This window comes from Leptodactylus fuscus, chromosome 5 (assembly GCF_031893055.1).
Source record: "Leptodactylus fuscus isolate aLepFus1 chromosome 5, aLepFus1.hap2, whole genome shotgun sequence".
Classification (NCBI taxonomy): Eukaryota; Metazoa; Chordata; class Amphibia; order Anura; family Leptodactylidae; genus Leptodactylus; species Leptodactylus fuscus.
The window spans coordinates 121,171,038-121,189,274 of NC_134269.1; the positions used below are offsets into that span (position 1 = coordinate 121,171,038).

Consider the following 18,237-nt stretch of genomic DNA (forward strand, 5'->3'; position numbering starts at 1 on the left):
GCATCCTCATACTCATCCACCATAAGCGTTGCACAATTCTGCTAATACTAGGCTCCCTCCAACATGATTTCCCCCAACTCTGCTGGTTAGAGGCTCCCTCCACCCTGATTTCCACCAACTCTGCTGGTTAGAGGCTCCCTCCACCCTGCTTTCCCACAACTCTGCTGGTTAGAGGCTCCTTCCACCATGAATTTGCCCAAACTGGGCTGTTTAGAGGCTCCCTCCACCATGAATTGGTCCAAACTGGGCTGGTTAGAGGCTCCCTCCACCATTAATTGGTCCAAACTGGGCTGGTTAGAGGCTCCCTCCACCATGAATTTGCCCAAACTGGGCTGTTTAGAGGCTCCCTCCACCATGAATTTGCCCAAACTGGGCTGGTTAGAGGCTCCCTCCACCATTAATTGGTCCAAACTGGGTTTTTTAGAGGCTCCCTCCACCATGAATTGGTCCAAACTGGGGTGGTTAGAGGCTCCCTCCACCATTAATTGGTCCAAACTGGGCTGGTTAGAGGCTCCCTCCACCATGAATTGGTCCAAACTGGGCTGGTTAGAGGCTCCCTCCACCATGAATTGGTCCAAACTGGGGTGGTTAGAGGCTCCCTCCACCATTAATTGGTCCAAACTGGGCTGGTTAGAGGCTCCCTCCACCATTAATTGGTCCAAACTGGGCTGGTTAGAGGCTCCCTCCACCATGAATTTGCCCAAACTGGGCTGTTTAGAGGCTCCCTCCACCATGAATTTGCCCAAACTGGGCTGGTTAGAGGCTCCCTCCACCATGAATTGGTCCAAACGGGTTTTTAGAGGCTCCCTTCACCATGAATTGGTCCAAACTTGGCTGTTTAGAGGCTCCCTCCACCATGAATTGGTCCAAACTGGGGTGGTTAGAGGCTCCCTCCACCATTAATTGGTCCAAACTGGGCTGGTTAGAGGCTCCCTCCACCATTAATTGGTCCAAACTGGGCTGGTTAGAGGCTCCCTCCACCATGAATTGGTCCAAACTGGGGTTTTTAGAGGCTCCCTCCACCATGAATTGGTCCAAACTTGGCTGTTTAGAGGCTCCCTCCACCATTAATTGGTCCAAACTGGGCTGGTTAGAGGCTCCCTCCACCATGAATTGGTCCAAACTGGGTTTTTTAGAGGCTCCCTCCACCATGAATTTGCCCAAACTGGGCTGTTTAGAGGCTCCCTCCACCATGAATTGGTCCAAACTGGGTTTTTTAGAGGCTCCCTCCACCATGAATTGGTCCAAACTGGGCTGGTTAGAGGCTCCCTCCACCATGAATTGGTCCAAACTGGGGTGGTTAGAGGCTCCCTCCACCATTAATTGGTCCAAACTGGGCTGGTTAGAGGCTCCCTCCACCATTAATTGGTCCAAACTGGGCTGGTTAGAGGCTCCCTCCACCATGAATTTGCCCAAACTGGGCTGTTTAGAGGCTCCCTCCACCATTAATTGGTCCAAACTGGGCTGGTTAGAGGCTCCCTCCACAATTAATTGGTCCAAACTGGGCTAATTAGAGGCTCCCTCCACCATGAATTGGTCCAAACTGGGTTTTTTAGAGGCTCCCTCCACCATGAATTTGCCCAAACTGGGCTGTTTAGAGGCTCCCTCCACCATGAATTGGTCCAAACTGGGCTGGTTAGAGGCTCCCTCCACCATGAATTTCCCAAAACTTGGCTGTTTAGAGGCTCCCTCCACCATGAATTGGTCCAAACTGGGCTGGTTAGAGGCTCCCTCCACCATGAATTGGTCCAAACTGGGCTGTTTAGAGGCTCCCTCCACCATTAATTGGTCCAAACTGGGCTGGTTAGAGGCTCCCTCCACCATGAATTTGCCCAAACTGGGCTGTTTAGAGGCTCCCTCCACCATGAATTGGTCCAAACTGGGTTTTTTAGAGGCTCCCTCCACCATGAATTGGTCCAAACTGGGCTGGTTAGAGGCTCCCTCCACCATGAATTTCCCAAAACTTGGCTGTTTAGAGGCTCCCTCCACCATGAATTGGTCCAAACTGAGCTGGTTAGAGGCTCCCTCCACCATGAATTTCCCAAAACTTGGCTGTTTAGAGGCTCCCTCCACCATGAATTGGTCCAAACTGGGCTGGTTAGAGGCTCCCTCCACCATTAATTGGTCCAAACTGGGCTGGTTAGAGGCTCCCTCCACCATGAATTGGTCCAAACTGGGTTTTTTAGAGGCTCCCTCCACCATGAATTTGCCCAAACTGGGCTGTTTAGAGGCTCCCTCCACCATGAATTGGTTCAAACTGGGCTGGTTAGAGGCTCCCTCCACCATTAATTGGTCCAAACTGGGCTGGTTAGAGGCTCCCTCCACCATGAATTTGCCCAAACTGGGCTGGTTAGAGGCTCCCTCCACCATGAATTGGTCCAAACTGGGTTTTTTAGAGGCTCCCTCCACCATGAATTTGCCCAAACTGGGCTGGTTAGAGGCTCCCTCCACCATGAATTGGTCCAAACTGGGGTTTTTAGAGGCTCCCTCCACCATGAATTTGCCCAAACTGGGGTGTTTAGAGGCTCCCTCCACCATGAATTTGCCCAAACTCTGCTGGTTAGAGGCTCAATCCACCCTGATTTTCAAAACAAATGTTGGTGCCAACCTCAACTTACTACAAGGGCCAAATTCACTGCTGGTGACAAGCTCTCCTCACTGCAAGTGCCAAATACACATGTTTCAAGGTGTTTTCCTACTGTCAGAGAGGTGGTATTGAGTGTGTAAAGTGTGTAGTTGTTAGGCTGTGATGTTGGGGTAATAGAGGGTCTTTGGTGTGTTAGATGCCCCCAGACATGCTTCCCCTGCTGTCCCAGTGTCATTCCAGAGGTGTTGGCATCATTTCCTGGGGTGTCATAGTGGACTTGGTGACCCTCCAGACACGGATTTGGGTTTCCCCCTTAACGAGTATCTGTTCCCCATAGACTATAATGGGGTTCGAAACCCGTTCGAACACACGAACATTGAGCGGCTGTTCGAATCGAATTTCGAACCTCGAACATTTTAGTGTTCGCTCATCTCTAGTTAAAACCTTGGTGTGGACACGCCACAATTTCCAAAACCAGTGTGGTTTTGGAAATCGCAGCATGTCAATTATACCTACGTAAACACTGGCGATTTTCCCCATAGGTATAATTGAAATAGCAAGTCCACAAAGGAAACCTCTGCAAACTTTCTGTCTAAAGGGCTGTGAGAAGTACCACAATGCGTTGCCGCCTCAGGTTTTCCCGCACTGCTTTTTTGCTGCAGGGCGCCCTTTTGTGTTTTAGCCTGAAGGTGGCATTTTTTGCAAAGTTATCATGAAGAACAGCCATACATTAGTTATTTCTATTTTTTAACCCCTTTTTAAACAAATGTTATCTTTTCCAAACAATATTCTCCTAAATGATAGTCAGTATGTGTTGGAGCAAAAAAACAGTGACCAAAAAAATGTGTGAAGACCTGCATCATGGAAAAAAATAAAAAATAAAAATAATTCCTCAATTTGTACTCTATTCTCTCTTTAAGGAGTGAAGAATCTGTGGCACCACCTCCTTCGAAGGGACAGTCTCAGAACAATGGAGGCGGAGGTACTTATGGCAGCAAGTCTATGAATATGGCTCTATAACTTTCTAAGGTCTCATTCACATCTGTGCCCGGGGTCTCCGTTCTGCAGGTTTCCATTTCCTGCATGAAACTGGGCAGGAGACGGAAACCTGTAGTCATGTTTCAAACCCATTCATTTGAATGGGTTTGAAAAGTGTCCGGCTGTGAGCGTAGGTGAGCGTTTTATGCTCTCCGCGGCGAAACTTTTTTTTTTTTTTTTTTTTAACCACAGACAGTCGGACATGCAGGACTTTGTGTCTGGTTTCGCCACGGAAAGCATAAATCGCTCACAGGCGCTCACGGCCAGTCTCGGTCTGACAGGTTTCCATCTTCTGCTGTCCTGTCCCTTTTTCTCTGGTGGCCTCTCGCGCGTATCGGTTCTTCTTCTCTGTTGGGTTTCTCGGGTCTCTTCCGGAGTTCTGCTGATTGGCCTCAGCGGTCATGTGACTGCTGCGGCCAATCAGCGGCCTCAGTGGAGCTCTGGAAGACTGCCGGAGAAGAAGAACTGGGATGTGCAGGAGGACACGGGAGCAATCGGGGACAGGTGAGAGAGTGTGTGTGTGTGTGTGTGTGTGTGTGTGTGTGTGTGTGTGTGTATATATATACAGTGTATGTGTGTGTATGTGTATATATATATATATATATATATATATATATAAATATTATTTTTTTTTATTATTTTTTCACACTACTGCGACTTGACTTAAATTTAAAAGGGTTGTCCATATTTGCCTGGACAACCCCTTTAAGTCTGCACTTACATCTAGACAGTATTAGTAAATCTGCCATATTAACTTTTTACTTTGTCTCATTCCAAGATAAACCCAGAAGACAAACTATGTGCTCTAGAGTTCAGAAATGGTTTTATGAACGATTTGGTGAATACATAGAAGATTTCCGATTTCAGCCAGAAGAGAACACAATTGAAACAGAAGAGCCCCTGAGTGCTCGAAGGTAATTTTAGGTTTCCTGTGTGCATTGCAAAGTTGCTCACAAGCTGTTATGTGCTATATTTCTGATCTTCTGTTAAGCTTATGTGGCTATCACACAAGTTAAGAAAATTCTTTAAAACATCACAATTTAATAATATGCTTATCCTCATGTAAAATGCTGTCACTGTATATTAATTTTCTTGTTTTTTTTCTTTTTTCAGATTGACAGAAAATATGAGAAGATTAAGTACGTACTGACTGCTTTAACTGACCTTTGTTTTGTTGTAATGTATTTATTTATTTTTTAATATAAAAAAGCACAAATTATTTGACCGGTGTTTTTATCTTTCACTGCTTTAAGAATTAGAAATGGGATTTGATTATGGGGCTTTAAAATCTAATTGACAATATCAGTAATATTGTGTCTAGCTGTTTGTTCTGAACCGTTAATTTCCTGTAATAAGTAGGAATATGTTCTGGAAATAAAAGGCAGCGAATAAAATAATTGGATGCAGTGTGTTAGGGAGGATATTGGTGAGGTTTTATCTTTTTGTAGACCAGATATATGTGCAGTATTTTTATGATAACCAGGACTTGACAAAAGCCCAAATTTGTGACTGATCCCAAATGAAATAACACACTGTTTAACAATGACAAAATTATTATAATCCATCTTCAGAGTAGGGTAACAGAACTTTCTTACATTAAATAATTAAAACATTTTTTGTTGCTAGAGAGAGGTGCCAAACCTGTTACAAATTTTGTGAAGAACCTTTCTGCCTTATCAGACTGGCATTCTGTTTATACGTCTGCTATTGCCTTTATTGTAAGTATTTGCTTTTGTATTGAACATGTGGTGTGTGTGTGTGTTTTTTTTGGTTTTTTCCTTCTGTTGTGTTGCTTAGATTTGTAATATTTATGCCAAGTGTGTACCTAAAATATTATTTGTATTTTGTTTTTGTATTGACTCGTTTTGAGAGCACTAACTGCTAAGGCTGGATTCACACCAGCATTTGAACTCCATTCAGGGATCGTCATTGAATCTACTTGAAAAATGCAGAGACAGAAGTTGTTCAAGCACAGGACTTTTCTGTCTACATTTTTTGGGCAGAAACCTGAAGCACCCTATTATAGTCTCATTATAGTCCACAGGTAACTGCTTTTTATGTGGTTTAGGCGTCTCTGATTTAGGTCCCCAAGCAGACCCGAAGAACGGAAAGCCAAACGCTAGTGTGAACCTAGTATTATATGTACTATTTTTTGTTTGTTTAATGTACTTTGTAACAATTTCTGTTTTACTTTTAGATTTACATGTATGCTGTGTGGCATGGCTGGGCCATCCCTATGTTTTTATTCTTAGCTATTTTGAGGTTATCCCTAAATTACCTCATTGCCAGGTAAGTTAACATGGTCTGTTGACTATTTCACTGCCATATTATGTAAACTGGAAATTTGGTGTAAATGAGATTGCAAACCTAGAAGCAGTGGTTGGAGAGGATGGGAGCTATCACTCAGACAGTAGACAACTTAAATTTCTTGTTGGTCCTGTTTGCATTTCTGGCGATAGTGGTGTGTACCAGAGTATTATTTCCCAATTAAAGTAGATCTGAGGTAGACTTTTCTCTTGACAGGTATTTAAGCCCTCAGATGTTGAGGTCAGATGTGACCACAAGCGTTTGAGGAGTTATTCACATTCCCTTAACCTGCTGTGACCGACTTTTACCCAGCAAGATTGCATGAGCCAGCCAGTCTGTTCCTATGGCAGCCTCTGAAGGCTCCTGGCCAGGGCTGATTCCAGTTTTTCTGCAGCCTGAGGTGACAATTGAAATGGCGTGTCCAGCACCTTGGATGCCAGTTCACATACCACAGCACCTTGATGAATCGATATTAGGTAGCTCTTACACAGCCTGGAAGCGTGTTTTGAGCCCTTACTCTGCTAGAAGACAGAATGCTGTGCTGGCAGTGATGGTATATTTGCTGAAAAATTCTGAATCACCAGAAATTATCAGTCACCATCAGAAAACGCAGTGTCTCGCCTCATTCTTCACAGTGGGAACCACACATCCAGTCATCATGGTTTCACTTTCTTTGTGTTTTAACAGACTTGTAGGATTCTCACATGTCCGCTGCTCATGTTCCCTGGACCAATAAGTAGCTTTTTCTGACTGGGAGTGCTTCAGACTGAAAAAAAATATATATATAGAAGCCATTTGCAACTACACTGAAAAAATTCGGAGCCAAAACAAACTTTTAGTTGCCAAACCATATAATAGTTACCAGAGGTACATGCCCCCCTCACCCTTCCTCGCCGGAGGTACACCTCTCATTCATCTCTTTTCTTTGCTAGCCAAAATAAGATCATGGACTGGGTGGAGCAAAGGACCATACAGTCCAGGTTATTATATCCCTCTCTGCAGACATATACTGCCCTGAGGAGGAGAACACAAGTGTAAATTTATAACTTTGTTGTGAAGAGAGAAGATTATAGAACTGCCATTCAGTGTAAGGACTGTTTAATAACGTTATAATTTACTTTATATACATATATATAACACAGCCTGCATTTCCTATTGGGATTTACCTGCAGGAGAATGTCCCTGAAGAGTATTAATAGAGACTGTCTGTCTGTATACCTCTTCAGACAACCTCTCCAATTTGGCAACTTGTGCCCATAATCATAGCACCGTTTGTGTAGGCCTATTATAGACCTAACTCAACACTCCCATGGCACTCTTACGGTTATCTGGGGATGCAGTACTGGCCATGGTTGCCAATGACGTCTTGGTAAAAATGGTGACTAGCGTGTGTGAATAGAGTGACTTGTCTGGAAATGAAAAATAACTTTAGTGTATATAATTCTTTTGGGATAGCTTAGTAGGTTATAGAATAGATATCTAGTCTTTACCTATAACAATTTGAGCCAAAGAGCTGCCTCATTTTGGGTCTGGAAACCTTTCATTCACTTATGACTCTTCTTTAAATGTAAAACATCCAGAGCACTTGCTCCTGTCCCTGCGAGTATTTTAATAGTATAATTGTACTATGCTTAATTCAACAAAAGGCAGAACACCAAATATGCTTTCGGAAATGGCTTTATACTACTCTGGCAGATGTATTTGTATAATGCGTCGGTATTTTAGTCCATCCTTTCCTTTAATCAATTGAGATCTAGGATATGCAGTAATATGAGTGTACACTGAAGCTTCTCTCTGAAGTGTACCTGTAAAGACATCACTTTAGAAAGCCTGGATAGGATTTTAGATTAGTGCTAAAAATTCAACTGTTAAATACTTAAGCATGACCTATTTTTACTGTCATACCACTTAGGAAAAGAAAATTATGCAATGTGTATATCATTTTTCCCCCCACAAATATAATCATATTTTAAATTTGTAGACTACTAAAAGTTAAACTTTTTTGCAAATATAAATAATAATTTTGCAGAATTGTATAGATTTTCTCTAATCCTCTTCGTGCTGACAGTCTGTTGTATTAATCAGCTGCTGGTTACGACCATGGATGTAAGAATTATCTTCTCGTGAATGCACTGTGTTTCTGATAACCCGGTCACAGCATGGAAATCATATCTGATGCAGATCATAGAAAGTTTCTGCATTCATGGACGTGTCCATTGGCAACCTGTGAAGACAAAAGACTGTCAGCATTAAGATGATTAGAGAAAAATTTTCAAAAGTTCAAGCAGCACTTTTCTCTCAGCATGTTTCATGCGGAAACCACACGGACCCCATTATAGTCTAAGGGGTCTGTGTGTTTTCCCAGATAACTGCTTTTCTATGCGTATAGGTTTCCTTTCGGAGGGTCCTCAAGCGAACTCCCCAAACGGAATCCCAAACACAGATGTGAACCGGGCCTAAGTGTCTGATTGCTGGACATATGACTGCATTGAGTGGGTAGCTCACAAATGCACCCACTGGTAAAGAGCATATCTTCTTGGGCCCTATCACTCCTCTGGACAAATCCTTATTGTCTTTTGTCTGGCTCGTTCCTTGGCCCTATGGTGCTCACTAGGGATGTCTGGCACTCCTGTTTTTCTCTCTTCTCTATGTCAACCTTTTCCCAATTTCCCTCAGGGGTGACAGCAGCAGTAACAGGTTTGTGGCTACTGATGGGCTTGTTCCACATCACGGATCATTGTACCTGCTCTCTGCTTTCATTTTCCGACTTGCAGGCTAGGTATTCCTTGCCTTACTCTAGTGAATTCACCTATATCCAAATTCACCATTCGGCACACTCTGTTTTCAAAGACCCTCGAGTGTCCCTCCCTGCCTGCTTTGAAAGGCGGTGAAAGTTTGATTTCTCTGCTGCATGTCTAATATCTGATTATATATGAGATTCTCTGTGACCCGATCCCTGAGGCGCTACTTGCTCCCCCATACATGCGCACATGGGAGAATTGCTTTGGAGAACTCAATTCTGACTTGTTGTGGACCATCATATGCAGCTAAGACCTCCTGTTGTATCGCATTTAACGAAAGTTTTTATAAAATGCTCATGCATTGGTACTCCAGCTCTGCTTTATTGCTTCCAACCAATTGTACTGGATAACTGTTGGAGGTGTGGTGCCTGATCAGCTGACTTATGGTAATTCTTCAGTCTTATTGGCAACAGGTTCAGCACCTGGTTGGGAGGGTTTGAGGGTTCTCCTCCCCAAGACGTTTCTACTGAATATGCCATCTGTAAGTCTTAGTAAATATTCCCTCCAGCTCATACTCTAAATTCTTATCCCCAGAGGATCTCTATTTGCAGATTCAGGAGATTAGAACTCTTGAAAACCTGAGCCCTTATGCATAACAAGGACATAGGATAATTTTTAGGCTCTCCACGATCTTTAGGCCTTGGAGTAGTGTTTTATACTCCCCCTGGATCGAACTCCGATTTGGAGATGAGCCCTTCCCTCTCCTCCCTTTCCTTCCTCCTGGTCCCTGTCATGTGTCTCCCCCTCTTTCTTTTCATTGTTGTCCTTTTCTGTGTATATTCTTACACACTTTTATAAATATTCAACAAAAATGACAATTGATTAAAAAAAAAAAAGACCTTGACTACAATTCACATTATGTACCTTTTTGATGTGCTGGAGGAAAAAAAAGGCTGTTTTGTGCAAGTGTTTTTTTGTTTTTTTTTTTAAATCTTTTGACAAATGTAGGATTTTAAATATAGTACTTGTACAACAGTAGTAACAAAGAAAGCTATCTTTAGCAATATGGTGTGAAGATGGTTTTCATTTAATCTGCACTGTTATGAACTTGAGCTGTGCCACAGTTACTTATTATTGTGAATAATTCATAAAACTGTGATAACAGCCATGTGCAAATCTGAAATGTTACGTATTTAACCTCCAAAATACAAAAGAAAATGTTTATATTTGACATCAAGTATCGCTTGTGAAAATGTTTCAAAGTTTAACTCTTTTATTGCGTAGTTTAAAGGGATTCTCCAGTTTAAAAAAAAAAAAAAAAAAAAAAAATATCGGCCAAATAACAAGATTCATCAATGCCAATTACTTCCAGAGCTGGGACGTTTGTTTACAAGCTCACGACCCATCCCTGTGAGCAGTTCAGTCAGCAAACAACATGTCACAGCAGAATTTGACCTTCTTGCTGCTTGTAGCCACTCGTACTGACCTCAGGTAAATGAACCTGTAAATGAATAATACAGGATAATATATGAAACTTTACTTTTTATGTATTGGTCTATAAAAAGGGATAGGAAAGAGAAGGCTGCTACAAAAAAAAAAAAAAAAAAAAGACTAAGGGTAACACACAGGGTTTTTTGGACTGGAATCTGAGGCGGAGGCCGCCTCAGGTTCCGGGCCAAAATACGGGTAGCCGCGTCTGAATGCCGATGCACTGCATCAGCTTCCAGTCACGCACTCCGCTCCAGATTAGGCCCAATGAATGGGCCTAGTCGGGAGGAGGGAATGTCTTCAGGCCGAATCGCAAGCTGAAACGGCCTGAAGAATGAGCATCTCGCTTCTTTTTTTCCGGGAGCCGGAACAAACGACTCCCGGAAAAAAGAACTGAGCGGCTTCCATTGATTTCAGTGGGAGCTGTCTTTTTGGTCAGAATTTTGAGGCGGATACAGTCTTAGAAAGTCCTATGGTAAGAATATTATTTCACTGTAGTGAATGTACTGTTATGGTATGTGTAATACTCTGTTACTTAAACCACCATTACTCGTAGACATACTGAAATTTTGATTGACCTATAAATATTTTTTTGTACCATTTTTAAACCTGACATTATTATGAAGTATACTAATATATGTTTGTTATAGTCTGAATGTTTTAGCTGTGCTTTTATTTGCCTTGTCTGATTTATCTACTGTTTGATATATCTTAGAGGTTGTTCACTTTCAGACCAATCTTGAGACAAATATAATTATTTGTATCATGAAACGTTATACAATTTTCCCATATACTTTTTGTACCAATTCCTTACGATTTTCTAGCTCTCTGCTTGCTGTCATTTATTCTGCTTTCTTCCATGGTCATGTGATGAAAACATAGGTGCACAGCTCGTTACAGTTACAGCATAGTAATTAGACCTCTACCTGGTAACGAGCTGTACACATCACATGACCAGGGACTGATTATTATCCACTAAAAGTAAACCATGACAACAAGCAGAGATCTGAAAAGAATTGATATAGAAAGTTTATTGGAAAATTGTATAATTTTTTTTTTTTTTATATATATACAAACAATGTTATTTGTCTCAATATTGATGTGAAACTAGACAACCCCTTTTAATCTGTGTGACATACTGCATTTGTGATGTCTTTATTGTAGGATCTCCTTTGTATTGAGAGGAGTGGTTTTCCTCTTCTTTAGTGTTTTGAGTGTTTTCATATATTGACGAATGTTTAGAAGACTAGTGTTTTCAATTCAAGTCGCCTCCTGTGTTGCTGGAGGGTGCTTATCACTTATTTCAAAGTGCATGAAGTCTCATAAATGAGGTGCACTCTTCGCCGGGGCTGTGCACCTGGAGTGAAATCTGTCGCCTCATGGCTAGTTTAGATTTCCAGCATTCAATTATTCCACTTTTCTGGTAAGGCCGATGGCCAAGCCCCTAGCATGCCCTAGCCACATCCCCTTATTGTGAAAGTGACGTGGGCGTTGAAAATAACCTAAGGTTTACAATTTTTTTTTTTACAACAGAAAACTGGTGTAGTATAATGGTTAGAGTGCCCTTTTACTTGCTCAGGTGATTATAAGGAGATTAGTTTGCACTTGTGAACTTTGTTAAACATTTTGCTGTTTGCATTGGTTTTACCATTTGTTATTTATTTTTCTTTGTTTGTCTTTCTGTCTGTCTTCCTGTACATAGGGGTTGGAGGATACAGTGGTGCATTGTGCCTCAAGTTTCAGAACCAATAGTAAGTTCAGATATGTTACTGTTGATTGCATGAGTCTACAGAATCTTTGTGTGTAAGGGGGAGTTCATGCTACCGTTATAAACGCATGTTGCTGTCTTCTGTCATAGGATGACTGCAACAGACATTAAACTGTTGAAACAAACAGACTGTGTCCATTCCCACTGACACTAAACTAAACCTGGTGGAAGCTATCCTGCATGCGTAGCTTTATCTTGCGTTGCAAAAGTAAGCAAACATGAAGATGACTTCCGTCATGTTTACAGTAGTGTCAATGGGAACAGAAACAGAAAGTGACAGTTTTCTTCTACAATGAAGGAAGACTGCAACGGACGTTTACAATGCTAGTGTGAACTTCCCTCTAAGGGCCTTTAAAGGTAGCTGTCTTTACACAGACCCTTTTTGGCCATCTATAAGAAGTGCTAATGATGAAAAGATAGTTGGTCAGTTGTTCCCAATTTTACAGTTAGGGAACCTGAATAATTATTTAAAGGATTTGTGCAAAATTAGGAAAAAATAGACAAACTCTGCCTTATTTTCTAATCCTGCACATCCCTTTTAATGGTTTAACATCTTTCACTGAGTCCTTCCGGCCAACCAAAAGTGCCTTCCAGTTCCATCTTTAAGTGTATATTCAGAATGTGAATTTGTAGTGTGTTTTTTTTCCGTCTTCTATGTTTTTAGGTTTTCATGCTCTAAAGCTACACACCCAAAGTATCTGCACATTACAAAATCAAATTTTAGTTTTCATTAGCCAAGGGCCCTTAGGAAAAGGACAGCAGACATCTGAAAGGTCACTACTCCGCTTTTATTTAATTTTTTTTTTTTTTTTTTGTGAATCCCGTTTGATGCTACCCCATTGTGTGTGTTCGCTCTCTCCAAGTCTTCTGTGACTTCAGATCACCAAGCTATTGTTTACAATTGTATGCAAAACTGGCACAAAGCCAACAGGGATATAGATAGTAATATGGATGATGGCTTGAATATTTGCAAGGTTTCCATAGCAACAATATACCTGATAATTGTGATTAATAACCTTTTAGCATTACGGTCTCATTTATGTACATAATGGGATAGATTTATTAAAATGGTCTAAAAGCAAAACTGCCATAGTTGCCAATAACAACCAATCACAGAGCAGCTTTCATTTTGTATTCTACTCTTGAAAAATGTAAAGCTATTTTGTGATTAGTTGCTATGAGGAACTAAGACAATTTTGCTATTGGTCCACTTTAATAAATCTTCCCCAATCTGCTTTGATGGTACACTTGTATTGGTAACCAAAAGTAACTGTTGATACCTTTGAAAAGGAAACAAACAGCAGTGGACTCTGCAGATATGTTCCAGTCTTTTGGGTATATACAACTCAAGAGGAAAGAGGACGTGACAGAGGCTCTTTAGGCCAAGACCCCACATTGTGAATATGGAGCATATTATAGTATCTGCCAAGTGGATGGGATTCTGGCTAATCCCATCCACACATTGCCAAAAAAAATCTACAGAAGAAATGCAATTTCAAAAACTCTCGTGTTTATGTAAATCGCAGCATTTCAATTATACCTATACGGAAATTATGGTGTTTTCTGTTTAGGTATAATAGAAGCAGAAAGTTTGCAGAGTTTTCTGTGTAAAGCGATGCAGAAAAAAACGCTAGGCGTTTCTGTCATGGTCTTTTTCTGCAGCGCTTTTTAGCTACAGCTTGCTATGTGGGGCATTAGCCTCTGTCTGTTATGTGAAAGTGCACTTCAATATTGTCATTTCAACCAAGCTATTTGCAAGCTGGATCTCTCTCCTTGTGCTGACAGAGGTGACAGCAAGGCAACCTTCATAACACTGTATCCTGTACACCAACAATGCCCTGCAGATGAGGTAACTGCTGATATCAATTTAAGATCTGCAGTGGGTATATCTATCACAGCACCTCAGGGCCATTTGTAGGGCTGTATACCTACAAACTGACTGAACACAAAATCTAAAATATAGGTCATTTATTAAATAAAAGCCATATAATTAAAAACATGCACATAAATAGAAATGATGCCTACAATACAAAAATACTATAAAATCACAGGAGATACCCAGTAAATAGTATATATCAGGTACTTGTCAATAATATTAGTATGCGCCATAAAGTATTACAACAAAATTAATGAATAAGACTACAAATTCATGACTTATAAATCATTAAAAAAAATGTGTGTGTATGTGTGTATGTATGATCTCTATCTATCTATCTATCTATCTATCTATCTATCTATCTATCTATCTATCTATCTATCTCTATATATCTATTTATTAGATTGGGCAACATGACAAAAATTATCCAAATACACAGTTCTCTGCAGGGTTAAAATGCAAATACATCAAAGTAATCCCCAAATTACGGTAATTCAACTTGCAAAAAGTAACAATGAGTACCGAATACAATCAGAATTCAGTATTGCATCTCCACATACTTGTTCAAATAATCATAAAATAATTATACCCATGTGTCCTGGATGGAGGACATATTACCAGCACTTGCGATGAGAGACCTCTATTAATCCTTCAGCGTCGAGATCAGATGTGACCACAGAAGCTGAAGGGTTCTGTTGCTTTGACTACTTCCCCTCCAAACATATCCCACACGACCAGATCACAGTTTGTTTTGCTGTTTCACCTCTGAAATAAAAAAAACAAACAAAAACCTGGAAAAATGCCATGGAAGGAAGAAGTTAAAATGTCTAACTACAAAATTAAGTCCCGCAGCATGCCATCCATCACCTGTTTGATGTATTCTATGCAGGTTTTCTCCTCCCGCCGATCAATAACTGGGTGGTAGGACAAGGAAACTGTATGAAATAGATCTGGCTCCTTCAGGTGCCAGCGTTTATTGCATTTATTAAAAAATTTTTATAAACAAGAAAATTGAGACTAAAATAAAATCTAGACTTTCTTTTCCTTTGGCAGATTTGTCCCAGTTGTTATAGGTTAATCTAGTTTATAAATACAGCAAGCCATATGCTGCTATTTCATAGTATTGCTTGCTACCTAGTATAATAAAACTGCATCAATACCCCACGTTACGAAGAGCGAAAACCCTTTTCAATGACCTTTCATTGGTTTTGTTGTCTTCTGTTTAGTTTAGCTGTATGTATTTTGGCCCCTAAAAGACCATTGTTTGATATCCTTAATGTCTGTTTCAGGGGTTTTACTGTATACTCTTCAGAAAGGTTGTAAACAGTGATGATATTGACTAGGTTTTATCATGTTAGCAGTGGCACCTTGGTGCATATATTTACTTTTATCCCAGAAAAATATATGCATGTAATTTTGTTTGTGCTGATTATTCTTTACATAGCACTAACATATTACAGACAGAAATCAAACCTGAGATATAAAGCAGTTTAACAAATGGAGAGAAGTTCCTGCCTTTTGGAGCATATAATTCACCAATAGCTGCTGTCTATTTTCTGTACATGTGTGTAGTATTGTATAACGTGAAGTATTGAGTTGTACTGCCACCTTATGGCACTGTGCTGAATTAGGGATTGTGTTTGTGGTGCACTTTTTCTCTCTCTTTCATGTAAGTCAGTAGTCAATAACTAAAGGTAAAATTCATGGTGGAAATTTATCATTAGAGAATTGTTAAAGTAATTTTTGCGTGAGAACTTGCATAACAGAATTCTAGATTTCAGGGGTTGCTAAATTTTCTCTCTCTCTCTCTCTCTCTCTCTCTCTCTCTGCTTTTTATTTTTAGAGTGCTGTGCGTTTGTTGCATCATCCTATCTATCTATCGCTATGGAATAAATCCTCACCTTTTTTGATTTATTTTTTTTTTTTTTTTGGAGTGCTGTGCATTTCTTGCTCCATCTCTGTCTGTCTGTCTGTCTGTCTTTCTGTCTATATATCTATCTACATATACCATCAGCCAAAACCAATAAACCACTGACAAGTTAAGTGAATGATCTTGATCATCTATGGTTGGTTAGTGCTAACAAGTTGTATATTTTTATTAAACATATCTCGGAAGGCATACACTGAAGACCGAAAAAACAAAGTGCATGTCTACTATAATATTCTATCAAAATTACAAAGTGCAGTTTGTTGAAAGTAATATGCAATCCACAATTTTAAAAATATTTAGTGGAAGAACCAGATAGGGCAAGTTATAAGGAGTCCTAAAAGTCAGCAGAGAGTAGTCAATAAATAAAGATAAAATTCTCAGAAAATCTGAGGCAATACCAGTTATAACAGGAACTACAACAATGCAATAAATTGGTGTCCCAAAATTCATACATTACAAATGGCCCAGAGACACCATAAATGGTTGAGTAAGTAAAAAAGTGAAAAAAGGGGAAAAGTCCAGCGGCACTACTGAAAAAATAGCACTATATCTAATTCATGGTTTTATACAGCATCTGTGGAGAGGCATTCATACATGGACCTAGAGCCATACCGGGCTCAGCCTTGTATATGGTGGTGCTCATCTCCCAGAAAATACATGCATTTAAACTTTCAAAGTACAAAAAGGAAAAATGGGGCACTCACTAAGGCTGTAAGTAGTTTAATCTGGTATCTGGTTAAATTAGGATTATAGTCTGATTTGTTAGCAATTTAAGGTTCTGATCTTGTTTTATGCTGGCTATGATAGAAAACTACTAGAATACACAATTCATCACAGTACTTGCTGCTTAATGTGGACAGTTGGAATGCCCACGCTGACTCTTGTCACCGTCAAAAGTACAGTGTGCATGTGAGCAACAGAGCTAGTACATGAAGCCATGGAGGATGGTAAACTGATCAGATGAAACATTTTTTTTTTTTGTTTTTTTTTGTTTTTTTTTTACATGATATGAACAGCCAGTTGCATATGTGTCACTTATACTGGTTTTAAATTCTGATTTTATTAAACATTTTACAATAATACAAAGTTCGTTGAAATAGTCAAGTACAGATACTGATTAAACAATCCAGTGAATGGTACAGTGCAGTAACTGAAAACAATCACGGATTAGAAAATGTATATAAGTGTCACTTATATTGGGAAGGCACCAGGATGTTCTAGGGAAGCAGGCAAGCTGATAAATGCATTCTGATAGTCGGGATGTTCTGCTGGGGAGCCTTTGGTCTTGGCACTCATGTAGATGTTACTTTGATATATAACCTACCTAAAAATTGTGGTCTCATTCAGTAGGATAAAGCATTATGTCACGCTGCAGAAATGCAAGAACATTATGTAAAGGAAGTTCTACTAGGGTCCCATATAATAATCTGAATGATTCCAGATCATTTATTACTGTTGATTAGAGAAAAATGAATTATAATGGCATTATATAGTAAAATATGAATTTATATAAAGCACACTTTCTTAGTCACCATCAGAAATACTTATACAGAGAAATTCAGCCGTCCCAGACTTCAATAGCATCTGAGCGTTCATCCTAAAATGTGATGTCTGCTATGTGAAGCTTTGATCCTCAGATACTGTTGAAATAGGCTTGAGATGGTTGGAAAGTTTTATATATTCCTCTATTTTTTTAAGCAAGGTAGTATTAATCTGCCACCATACATTAACTGAAAGAGTGTTTTGTGTATGAAATATGTCAGATCACTGCAAATATTATTGATAAATGGATTGAGGAATATGAACATGGTGTTGAATTGGCCTCCAGACTTCAGTCTGATCTTCTCTCCATTTGTGGGATATGCTAGAAAAACAAGTCTGATCCATGGAGGCCTCACTTCAGAAAGAGTTATAAGGGACTGATATTTTGTTGATGACAGATACCACAGGATACTATCAGGTCCTATGGGGGCTATAGCTCAAAGATTCAGTTTAGGCTACTCAAGAGGACTTAAACTTCACAGAAACTTGTCATGATGGGAATAACCCTTTAAGATGGGAATCTGCTCCTAAATCCTAACATTTAAGGCAGGACTTGTGAGGAAAACGTAATAATGTTGCTTTATGCGGTTTCCTTAAAGGGGTATTACCAACTCAAGGATCCCAACTATACTGCTAGTTTATGTAAATTCATGGCTTTTCCTAAGTACTTTGCTTTAGAAATTCTTAGCTTGAGTTAGGAGGATCAGTCTCTGCTCTTTAGGGTGGCTGAGTTGTCTCCCTGTTATGTACAGCTCTGCCTGCCGGACAAACAGGTCAGCTAATTGCAGTTTGCTGATAAAGGCTCCCTGATTATTATCTCTCCATGTAAATACAAAGATAACACTGAGTCCATTCTCTTCTCTGCAGCATGTAATTTTGTTTTCTCTCCAAACTTGTGTAATGTAATATACTTTTACTGTTCATATTATTTAATATCCATTAACATTAGATTTCTAGTAA

General features: G+C 40.0%; 1 protein-coding gene across 1 annotated transcript in view; it reads left to right on the forward strand.

The window, feature by feature from the left end:
* The window catches only part of GRAMD4 (GRAM domain containing 4), a 99,368-nt gene that overhangs the window by 49,657 nt on the left and 31,474 nt on the right, over positions 1-18,237 (forward strand). Inside the window, 6 exon segments of the mRNA XM_075274158.1 lie at positions 3,508-3,569; positions 4,404-4,539; positions 4,739-4,764; positions 5,252-5,343; positions 5,823-5,914; positions 11,864-11,912. Of these exon segments, the coding sequence (XP_075130259.1) occupies positions 3,508-3,569; positions 4,404-4,539; positions 4,739-4,764; positions 5,252-5,343; positions 5,823-5,914; positions 11,864-11,912 (457 nt within the window).